Source organism: Poecilia reticulata, chromosome 1, assembly GCF_904066995.2.
Source record: "Poecilia reticulata chromosome 1, P_reticulata-male-v2, whole genome shotgun sequence".
Classification (NCBI taxonomy): Eukaryota; Metazoa; Chordata; class Actinopteri; order Cyprinodontiformes; family Poeciliidae; genus Poecilia; species Poecilia reticulata.
Window position 1 is genome coordinate 5942585 of NC_088830.1, and position 12353 is coordinate 5954937.

The window sequence follows — 12353 nt, forward strand, 5'->3', positions numbered from 1 at the left end:
TAAATTTGTTAAAGCAATAAATACAAACAGCCAGACGGACTTGAGCTCCAGCTCTTGCATGGCTCACGACACAGAGGGGGTGGGGGGAGGACAAAAAGAGGGGGGATATTTTCTGCTGTAACATGACAAAACTAAAGCTGCCATGATCCAAAAAGCTTCTGTCAACCATCCTTTTCTCTCTCCAACCTCAAGACAAACTGAATTCAATTAAAACAATAACTTTATTTATCAAAAATGTTTACATATAAATATCGTTATCTCATTTTTTTGTTGTTTTTGTTTGTTGTTATTTTATTTTTTTTTACAATATTTGAGGATTTTTGTTGTGTATGTTTTATTGAAGCCTATAGTTTTTCTTACAAGCTGTTCACAAAAACAAAAGAAAAGAAGGAAAAAGAAAAAGAGCGAAACCTGCTTCTAAAAGGTGTGTGTCAGGGGCAGGGGGTTGCTCAAAAGGCTGGACTCGTCATACCCTTTAAAAAAAATAAACAAAAGATCAAGTCTCCTGATTCCTGATATGTTTCAGAGTGTCTCGGCAGAGCTTTGGGAATGTTTGAACTGGTTGGAGCGTGTTTTTTTTTTCGTTCCATGGTCCTTTGTTTGTGTTTGCTCCTAGAAAGTGTTAGTCCATATCGACATCCTCTCCATCTGTTCCTGGTGTTTCTCCACAGTCTGTGTTCGCCTCGCCGAGGCCTGGAGACCCCGGTTCCTCTCTCGCACTCCTTTCCTTTGAACTCTGCTCGACCTTCGTTCGAGCCGCCGGCCCCCCATCCTCACCGACTGGAACAGTCTGATCTGCGCCGTTGGACGGTGGAGGAACAGGGAAGGCCACCTTTTTGCAGCTGCTGACACGGTCCCTGGCGTCGTCCGCCTCTGCTGTAACACCGAGGTGATTGTGGTGTGTGTGCTCTGTATGGGCCGAGTTCAAACGGTCAGTGGTGCTGCCAAAGGTGGAGAGGTCGGAGGGAGCCGGGCTTCCTTCGCTCGGCGAGCGCCTCTGTCCCTGGGCGAGTCTGTCAGGGTTCTCCTGACATGGAGCTGCCTTCAGAGCGGCTTGGGGGACTAAGAACCCCAAAGGCTGATGGGTGATGGGGTAAAGCAGGAAGTGCCCTTTGCCCACCAGTGTCCTTTGATTGGGCAGCGAGGAAAAGTCCAGTTGGGATTTCCGCCGTGGCATGGTGTCAGAGAGGAGGCTCTCCACACTGAACGGGTTCCGCTTTTGCATGCCGGGCGACCTCTGGCCCCCGGGACCGGGACCGTGCGTGCTGTCCGGAGAGACCTGCTCCGGTTCCCCCATGGTTCTTTGGTTAAGCTGGTTTTGCGGCGGACCGAAGTCGTGTCGCGTTTGGTCGCAGCTGGATTCGCCCCTCGACGCCGGCAGTTCCACGTGGATGGAAGGTGGTGGCGGCTGCTGCTCGCTGTCGGTGAACTGCGACACCCCGCTGTCGCTTTCGGAGCCGCCTGGCGTGTGGAAGCTGTCGCCCGACAGGAGCTTGTTCTGGGACTTGAGCAGCTTCCTCTCCTGTTTGCGTTTCTTCTTCTCGGCCCGCTCGCGCTCCCGCCGCGCGATCTCCTCAGGGTCCATGGGCTCGCCGCTGCAGGTGGTCGGGTGGGAGTTGTGAGCGGGCCGCCCGGGGCCCTTCTTCGTGTTCTCCTTCTTCCTCCATTTGGCTCGTCTGTTTTGAAACCACACCTATTCATACACACAAAGAGAGCACCTGTAAACATTTACTCACACAACTACATAGAAAACTTTTTCCAATAGGCATTTTAAACTGAATGTTGCTGCATTGTGGCATTAGGTCTGTCGCAGGAACAAACTTTGCTGGCCAATAAATTGTCCCAGAAGTTATCTCGATAAACGATAATACAGTTTGGAGACCATTTTCAAATAATAAAATGGTAATGGATAATAATGGAAGAACACATTCTGAAATATTAAGAAACTTTAAATTCTAATGAAGATTTCACACTGGAACTTTAAGACATTTTACACAAACGAAGATAAACAACAAATAAAATGGATACTGAAGTCTCTGTAAACAAAATTGTGACTTCAAAAAAAGGGCTACTTGAGACAAAAGCACCAGACTGAAGACATTTGTCGTCCAGTTTTTGGTAGAAAGAGAAAAATCATAAATAATACAAATAGAAATTATTGAGCTTGTTTTAATATATTAAGCGATTAACTGATTTATTGCTTATTGTCGCAGGCCTACGTGTCAAAACAAGGAATTTGAATGTTTCAGGATGATTGGCTGGATTATATATTTTACACATGAAATGGAGTTATTTTTTGTAAGAAGTGTTGAAATTACATATGTAATAACTGGCTTTATTTAAATAAACTGAATTAAGTCAAATTGAAAAGGCAGCAGGTCACTGTGAATGATGTTAATAGGGTTAGGGACCCTATTAACAATTTTTTCCCCTTCCATTATCGATATGTGGGGAAAACTATCAACCGATACTGATCCGATACAGAAAAACAGAGCTGAATTGACTTAAAAAGCTTCTATTTTTTCAAGCACACACATGAATGTACTGAATTACACATTTATTTGATAATTTTGCACCAGTACAGCTCACTTAAATACTCCCATAGCTGCACAATTTTGGCTAAACGTATAAAAACTTTAATTTATTCAATCAGTACAATAAGGAGTTTAACAGCCAATGTTAAATAAAAAAAAAATGAAACTGACTAAAGCAATAGGCTGACTATCTTGGTCAAGCATGTAAAAATAAACTGCGACAAATGTAATGTAAAATAAAGTATAATGATGCTCAAAGCACAAAGCATAGAATTAGATTGAATAGATCTGCCATTATTGACAGCCAATTTTCACCAATACCCGATATTTTTCCAATATTGGAGCCTATGCCGATATTAATATCAGATGGGTGCATCTCGAATTATGGTTATCAATTAATTGACAATAGAAAAGTTATTTTGACACCAGACTGAACATTTCAGCCAAATTAAATCTACATGCTGGCTTTTTTTGTGAAATGGTCCAATTTCACTTTTTAATTTGTTTTTTACCCATAAAGCCCCATGCTAGGGTCAGTTTCTCAGTTGGATTAGCAATTTAGTTGTGAAATATTATGTAATCCCAATCACATCGACCCTCCATAAAACAACCTTCCAGCCACAGAAGGCACAGGACAACCGTCAGTAGTTTTTTGAGCACACACATTTGCATTTTTCTGTTTTTTCTTCACTATTTTCATATTTTGAATCTAATTTCTTCTTCTTATGTGTTCTGTGCTGCACTTTCTAATGCCTGCTGATCAGACTGCTGTTTCTGCTGTGGGTTATTAATTGAAGAACAACCAAAAGCTGAAACTCTCATCAGCATTCTTTGTTTTTTTGTGTAATCATGTAGTTGATATCTATTCTCAACTAACGTGCTGTGTCTTTATTGTCCGTTTATGTTTGCTTGTGGAAGAAAAATCAGATTTGGAGATAATGATTTTCAAGCATAAATCCAGTGTTCCTTCCATGTTGTAATGAATCTGTAATTCAATGGATTTATGAATTAAAAGTAACAATACAGTATTAGAACCTGACCACGAACAAAGTCAGTCACTTGGTGCAGTCAAGTGGCTCATTAAACAACTTTTTACGAATTGTCACTTCATGACTGTGTTATTTTGAGGTACTAATTCAGTTTTGGTCATAGTCATAGTTTTGGGTTACAATTTACTCATTTGTAGTCATCTTAGTTTTGGTCTAAATTTACAAAAATGTGAAGTTGTGGATTAATGAGTGTACATAACTTTTGGATTTTTTTACATGGTTCTAAGGGTATTTAGTTGCCCCAAATGCTAAGACTCACATCCTCTTCAAGAGGATTTTATTCTCACTTCACTCAGAAAGTGAGGATAATTTTAGTTTCTCCAAAACTAAAATTTAGGTCTGACTGAATTTTATCTAATGTGTTTCAATTATTTTATTTGGAAGGAAAAAGAAAAAGAGCAAAATTGACCTGCTTGAGTTTTTAAGTTTTTGTCACTCAGAATGCTTCAACAGAAAAACAAACACATTTTATTTTGACATAAATAACACTGATGTAGTCATTTTGCTCTGGCACTCTTGCATTGATATTAGGATCAAACTGCATTGCATGTGATTTTTATCTCGGTGTGACTGGATTGACTTTCTTATGAACTGATCTGATCTGAACTTTCTCAAAGTGGATTCCTCATAACAACATATGAATTGGAGTTGTTTGCTTTTATTAAACTGAGTAGAGATGCTTCCCAAAAGATTGAGATTATTTAGCTGTTTATTTTTTATTGTGCTTTACCTGTTTATGTATTTGTTTTTAGTTAATATTCCAGTGTTCCATTTCGTTTTTTAATGACGTATTTTTTGTTCATTTCATTGTTTTCCTTTCAAGCACTATAAATGACCTCATGTATGAAAGGTGCTACGGAAATAAACCTGCCTCTCCATACATTGTTGTGATAAGTTCATATGTTCTGGCAGTGTTTGATTGTGTAGGTTTCCCATAATTGTATACTTGAGTAAAAAAAATAAAAATAAACATCCAATATCAGCCAAGACATTCAATACTTTAAAACAACTGTCAAACATAACGGGTCTCCCAACATCAAACATCAGCAGAGTTCACAGCTCTAAGAGAAAACGTGCATGAAAGGGGGGGAGGGGGGGCAAGGATAAAAAAAAGAATAATTTACAACAAATCCATAGAAATTCCCCCAAATTTTGAGACAATCATGTTCTTTATCTCCTTGGATCTATGTGCAATGCTGCTTTACACACCTTAAGACCTCTTAAGTTCATAGGTCACAGCCTTAGGCCAGCAGGTGCACAGATGTGCTGGTGTTAATTACCAATGAGCTGCTGTAATAGGCACATCCGCCAATTAAATTTAACTGTTCTATGGCTAAATCAGCCATATCCCGTCTGTTCATCCACACCCAGCCTTCTGCTCCCTCAAAGTCCCTCCTCTCCTCCCCCCTCCACCTCTTCTTTCACCGAGCCGAGGCAGGGAGCCTCCACCCGCCTTCCAGCTCGCGCCGCTCGGCCTCTAGGCGCGCTTACAGCCGCATGTTCGCCGCTGATAACACCAGGAGTTTAGCATGCTCAAGTAGGATCCGCCGAACATTGCATAATAACTGCACGAGGACCCAACATCGCGCGCGCTACAATGGCGCTTCTTATGAATTGTTAATGTCGGTTCTATCATCCGCTGGCAAAAAAAAACGAAAAAAAAAACAAAAAAAAAAAAACCTGGTGATAAAGGAGCGCTGAGCAGCTTGAGGGAACAGTAATCTGAGGTTTTAAGAAACAAAATCCCCAAACAACATACAATAACAGCGAGCTCCGTTTGTGCCCCGCGACTGCTGCGAACAGCGCGCGGACTGGATGTCGCGTGCGCTTGAAAAGCGGATGGGAAACGTAAAGCATGTTTCAGGTTTCCATATACAAAGATACAGCTCTTTAAAACAAATAACAGCTTAACTGTAAACATTAATAATAATAAAAATTCTTATAAATTAGCAAGGAAATTTCCTGCATGCGAGTTCACGCTTTAGCAAAGCCTTAAATTGCATTTTCTCCTTTTATGGATTTTTGAAAATATTGTCAGCTCTTTTAAAAATCATCAATTAGCAGTTTATTTTACTGTATTGACCTTATTGTGACCATTTTTTTTATCTGTAGCTAAAAAATAGACATTAATTTTAGAAAAACAAAAATAAACTGCTATTTTTTTCTAGTAGAAATTACCTCAAATCAGGTTAAACTACTGCTGTTATATATATATATATATATATATATATATATATATATATATATATATATATATATATATATATATATATATATATATATATATATATATATATGAGGGAAATATATAATTTTCCTTACTTTAGGGAATTACATATAGTTAACAAATACAAAATGTGTTTAACAAAATATTTGTGCTTCAACTCAATCACACAATATAAGCATAAGTAATAAGACCATTAGCAGAATTATGAATAAAGTAAAAAAAAAAGAACCAAAATAAATGAAGTGTAGCATATCCTTTCACCTATCGATTCGTTTTGTAAATAGCCTTGTTTTAATTAGCCCATAAATCAATAGATGGCCCACGTGCAAAATTCAAATGAGACTCTTTTCTGGTGCTTTCATTATTGACAAGCAGCTTCATCAGGACGGGGCAGGTTTTATGGACCATAACACAACAATTATCTCCAGATGTGTTCATGCTGGAAGGTTTTTTTTTTTCTGTTAAATTCAACAATAACTGGAAAATTTTGAAAGAGTAGCCAATAAAAATGACTCCAAATTTGACAAGAAAGAAAGAAAATGCAAATAATAATAGCAAAAAAAAAAAGAAACATCAGAGAGATGATTTCGTTTGGCTCACCTGAACTCTGGACTCGACGAGGTCAAGCCTGAGCGCGAGCGCCTCCCGCATGAACACATCCGGATAGTGACTCTCGTTGAAAGCCTTCTCCAGCTCCTCCAGCTGCCAGCCGGTGAAATTCGTCCTGGTTCTCCTCCTTTTGCAGCCGGGACTGTCCTTATCCGGGTCTCCGGAATCTGCAAAACGTGCGCGCGTGCGTGTGCATATGCAGACGCGCGTGTTTTTGTTTGTTTGTGTGTGTGTGTATGGGGGGGGGGGGGTGGGGGGGTGCGTGCGCGCACGTGTGTGTGTAAAAGACAGATACACACATGCATAAAGAGAGAGAGGCAGAGATTGAGAGATGCTGACGCCAAGTCTAGTCGACAAGTAAATGTGAGCAACTTGGTGTAAAATTACCAGTTTGTTTGATAAAATACTTTAAAACAAATTTGCTAACAGAAATAAATATCAAAAACATTTTCTTTTGAAGTGCAAATAATAAAGCGCTAATAACATAAAATTACTCCTTAGATAAATACGAAAACAAACTTGCAAAAACTAAGAGAACAATATTTACGAGGGATGACATAAGAGTATTAATATAGCCGAAGGGCCTCACATTGATAGGGCCCTTGCGGGCAATGCTAAGTATTCCTCAATTTAAAAATTGAAATTATCCAGCAAAACTTATCCAAACTTGATCTTTTAAAAACTTTTTCGTGACTTTATTTTGGCAATTGCCAATTTTTAATATAAATATAGTTTCTACTTTTACCAGCTTTAGGAATACAGACTAATTTTTATTCAACAACTTGCATTTAACAAACTTTAGAGACCCCAAAGATAAAAAAAAAAATAAAAAAACCAAAACAAACAATAAAAAAAGCAGGTAGACTCACCTGATAGTTTGAACTGCTGGCTGTCGGATGAGAGTAAAGGGCTGGAGGTGACCACAGAGGCCGAGCACGAGCCGTTTAATAATCCGTCTATAGAGAAGGGTACGGCGGCCGCGGACTGCAGCTGGTGTCCGCTCGCGAGCTCGTAAACGTGCTGGTGGTGGTGGTGGTGATGGTGGGAACCGAGCGAGTAGGGGAAACCCACCAGGCCGCCCAAGGAGCCGCCGAACTGGGCGTGAGGATGCTCGAGAACCCGGCTGTCCATGTTCGGCGGAGCTCGGCCGAAGTGAAGACGCAGAGGGAGGCGGTGTGGCTGAACATGCAGTCAGAATAGATGGAAAAAAAATAGTCAGGAGGCAGAGGAGGAGGAAGAAGAAAAGGGAGGTGAGGGGAACTGTAGCGGACACGCGCGGAGCCTCAGCCACCGAGCGGCGAGCGACGAGTCTGAGGAGGCTGATATCGCTGCTTCTCTGACGGTCCAGCCCAGACGGTAACCCCGGTCTCTCTGTGTAGCAGCCAGCTCATTAGGACTCCTCCATCTGCTCCCGGGACCAATAAGAAGCGTTAATCGTCCGGTGACGTCAGAGACGCGGTTAATGGAGTAACTGAAGGAAACAGGAGAGAGCTAGAAAAGAGAGTGAGAGAGAGATAGAGTGGGGCGTTTTTTTTCTCTCTTTTTTTCGCTTTTCTGGATCAATCGCTAATTACCTGGCGCAGTCCTTTAATTCAGACCTGTCAAAACAATGAGGACGAGGCTAATCTGGCACTCGGAAAATATCCAAGTGACTGAAAGGCCAATTCCATTAAATTCCCAGGAATAAAACTTAGAATTGTTCAAATGAGAAAGCACAATTTCATATGCTTAGCAGAAGCTACAGGTGCATCTCTGTAAACCAGAATATAACCAGGAAGGTAATTCATTTCAGTAATTCAGTTCAAAAATGTCAAACCAGCTGTTTAAACCATAATAATGTTAATGATTGTGGCTTAAAAGTCAATTTTCCAAAAAAATTGAACACTAGAATAAACCAGTGAACATATTTTAAATACAGAAATGTATTCATAGCATGACCGTGCTATAACCTACATAAACATGAGGAAGACTGCTGACCTATGATGGATAAGCCACAAAATCAGAAGAAGCTGATTGTCCACAATGCTGCACTCAAGCATTTTAATAGAAAGTTGAGTGGAAGGAAAACTGAGAGAATTGTGAGGTGAAATTCACAAGCTGCAGCCCATCAATGCAGACCTATCTGCAAACCAAAACCATCAAACTGAACAAAAACACCCATTAAAAATATATATGGCTCCGTATGACATATGAACTTTACTTTTTGATCTAATTTGTTGAAATTAATGAACTTTTCAATGATTTACATTCAATGACAATTGCTTAAACTTGCATGAAGCATGTCCTCCTGTTTTAATACACATATTATCAATGCAACTTAACTAAAATTCAGGTTAAAACTGTCAACATGTCATGACAGTATAACATGAGGCAGATAATCTGTGAAAAGATTGAGCTCCTCCACCTTGTCCCTGTACTGCTAATGCCATGTGAAGAAATGATCTACTCAAGACTAAAGGCAGCCAATCAGTGCTGATGAAATTTCTGTTATCAAAGAATTAGAGGCTGTTCCAATAACTAGAGAAACATTTATCTTTGTCTTTATTTCTATTCAAAGGCAAAAACATTTGAAGACTGAACTGAACAGTCAGCAGAAGAGCCCCGAACGACACATGATTATATAGACACAGCAAAGAACACACCCCAAGTCTGACCTTATCTCTGTTACCAGGTGGACAACATCTTTATCCACGGTCATGCAGCTGCCCCTCACCTCTTTAGAGGGAACAACTGCAGTTGGACTTTCCTTGAAAAAAAAAAAATCCACACCCAACATGAATGACAGGAAACTAGAAGTTTCTGACGAGAAACTTCTAGTTCTCCCTTACCTGAGGAGGACCAAGCTCATAGTTACAAGTGCTCTCACACTTACCCAGTGACAAAATATTAAAGAAAAACATTCATATAAAACACCATCATTCCAAATTTAGATTAAGTTAAAATGGAATAAAGTTCAAATGAAATTTTCTACTACAAGAGCCATGAGGAAGGTTCTGCTCCATGTCCTAATGACGGAGAAACAACTTATCGTTCCAGGAAAACCATATGTCTGTGGTTATGCTAACTAGCCTTAGCATTCACGACAGGCTTCACTGACAGGGAGAAGTTGTATCATAAGAGAGGGTCTTATGATATGATCTGGGACCTGAGTCCAAATTTCGTACCACGAACTAGCTAGGTGGTGTGAGAATAAAAAATCCTTGAATCCTTGAACTGTTTTTACACAAATGGACAGTGGTGGGAAGTAACGAACTTCGTTACTGTACTTAAGTACAATTTTCGTGTATCTGTACTTTACTGAAGTAGATTTAATAATGGGTACTTTCTACTTTTACTCCACTACATTTTACAGTAAGTATCTGTACTTTCTGCTTCACTACTTCTCTACAAAACTGTCGCGTTACTGGCAGTGGCGCGAAAAGTGGGTATGCAGGGGATGCAACGCATAGGGGCGCAGCACCAGAGGGGGCGCCAAAACCCCGTCTGGAGGGGGCGGCGCGCCGATGATGTTTTCCCATACACTTCAGCGCGCCTTCGCTCCTTCACCCAAGAGTTTTACCCTTCACGTATCGTCGCCTCGGGGGGAGAGGGGGGAAAAGCGAGTGCTGATGTTCCTTCCCTGGGGTGGGAGGCGGGGCGCTGATCTATGTTTTCGCATCCACCTGAATAATGTGTAGTTGCGCCACTGGTTACTCGTTACATCCAAGTCGCATTGCGCTTTTTGTCCGTTAAAATGTGAAGTTCAGGGACTTAAGGTGGCGCCGTAAAATCCGAGCAATAACGTGATTTACGTGTCTGTTGCCATCCATCGCCACTCCCTTTACTCGCACGCAGAGCTCCAAGACATGCGCAGTGGTTTCCTCTGAGCGGGAGAAGGTGTCTGTCTAATCGTCAGTAATATAATAGCGCTGCATAAATCATAAGACATGGCGACATGTAAAATCAGCAGCGCTTCGCTTTCACAGACGGTGGGGACTTCGTCCAACTTTTAGCGTCACTTGGAAGGAAAGCTTAAAGAAAGGTAAGATCTGTGACGTGATGTTAGCAAAGCTAGCTGTACTGACAGACACACATGTTGCATCTGCGATGAAAAAAAGTTTGTCACTCATGTGCGGAATTATTGTGTGGAGGTGTTTATTGAGGTGTCGCATTTATGGGACAACGCTGTGACCAAAGTGCAATATAGTGATATGTCATTCAGGAACGATCCGATTTTTCTGGACGGATCTTTACTGATTAAATTTATTTCAGCTCTAAGTATTTAATATCTAGGTGTTTTATGGGAATGTGGATCTTTAAGACCAATTTGAGAAGCAATTTTGATAGGTAAAACTTAATTTTTTTGTGTCACGTAGTGCGGGGTGCTGGCCTTGACTTGGTCTTGGGTAGGTGGTCTTGACTACAACTCTGCTACGTGGCTCCTTGGTTGCCTGTCCTCTCCCACCCACCTTCTTTCCATCCCCTTTCAGTTGGATTTCTTTCAAAATAAATGCCACTAGTGGCAAAAAAAAAGTGACGTTCATGTTATGTTAGGACAGGAGACAAGATGTTTCTATCCCTGAAATTATGATATATAGAATCACATATCTAAGTCTAAACTATGTTACAGAGTAAACACAATAAAAACATGCTTTATCTGTGGCATTGTTCATTAAAATGGCACATTTCTAATGTACTAAAATGAAATACAATCGGTTCACTTACTGATATTGTATTAGGGATTAGGTAATGCATTCAGCAAGTACTTTTACTTTTAATACTTAAATATTTTTAAAAGCCAGTACTTTTTTACTTTTACTTCAGTACAAAAGTTAATGTGGTAGTTTTACTTTTACTGCAGTACATTTTTGTCTGTGTATTTGTACTTTTACTTAAGTACATTTTTTGAGTACTTTCTCCACCACTGCAAATAGATGTCTCAGGTCGAACAATTTGCCCCGGTTACGTTCAATGTTTAAACAGTTCAGTCTTTCTCAACAGTAAGAGACACTGTGCACCTTTAGAAAAATATTCTGATGTGTTAAACGTTTGGTAAAGTACCAACCTGCCAGATCTGATGACAAGCTAACGCAACAATTCAGAATAAGATGGTTAGTGGTGTTCACTGCAAAAACACAACATCTTACCAAATATGTTTGGTCTAAAAAAGACAAAACTAACTTAAAAGCAAAATAAATGAATTAATAAAAGACAACTGGAGTGCCCAAATCAAAGTCTGGACTTTGACTGAAAACTTGTGATAATGTCAAAACAACTTCTTGTATTTATTCAGGTTTTCTTTGTCACATATTAACATTTGTTTATTGACCTGAAATATTTATGCGCAACAAAAATTAAAATAAAAGCACACACCCATATAAACTATAGCCTAGTAATAAGTGTGTGTCTGTGTGTTTTTTTTTGAGAGCATGGATGTGTTTATCTAAAGTGTGACTGCATTTCAAGTTGTTTTTCTTTTCACCTTAAGTGAAAGATGCTGTATCGTATCGGATAAATTAACACGTGTGATTCTGTTGGTCTCGTGTTGTTTCATTGTCCTGTCCAGTTGTAAAGACGTCAGTCCCATCAGGGGAGGATGTCGTCACAGAGTGAAGGTGATCACTCTGATCTCCTTTCTGTTGACTTAAGGTCGTCTCTCTCTCCACAGAAAAAAATTGACTCTTTCACAGTTTAACACTAAACTGTGCCACTGTGGAACAGAGCATGAGCTCTTCTTCTGTTTTAGAATGATAATGAATGAAAATCTCCGATTTAATACAGACAACACTCGGCTTAGAATTCAAGTTCAATGGCTGAAAAAAAGCTCTCATAATATAGACCAGTGTTTCTCAACCCTGGTCCTCACCGCCTCCCTGCTCTGCATGTTTTATTTGTGCCTCTATTCCAGAACAGCTGATTCAAATGATTGCAGGACCATCAAGTACTGCAGAAGCC

At 40.0% G+C, this 12353-nt stretch overlaps 1 protein-coding gene across 1 annotated transcript; it reads right to left on the bottom strand.

The window, feature by feature from the left end:
* Positions 1-202: 202 nt before the first annotated feature.
* Positions 203-8165, bottom strand: LOC103462553 (homeobox protein unc-4 homolog). The gene is made up of 3 exons (XM_081597685.1): positions 7289-8165; positions 6411-6586; positions 203-1693 (listed from the first exon to the last, which is right to left on the bottom strand). The coding sequence occupies exons 1-3, from the start codon at positions 7548-7550 to the stop codon at positions 623-625; spliced, it is 1509 nt and encodes a 502-aa protein (XP_081453811.1). The 5' UTR covers positions 7551-8165; the 3' UTR covers positions 203-622.
* Between the last annotated feature and the right edge of the window lie 4188 nt (positions 8166-12353).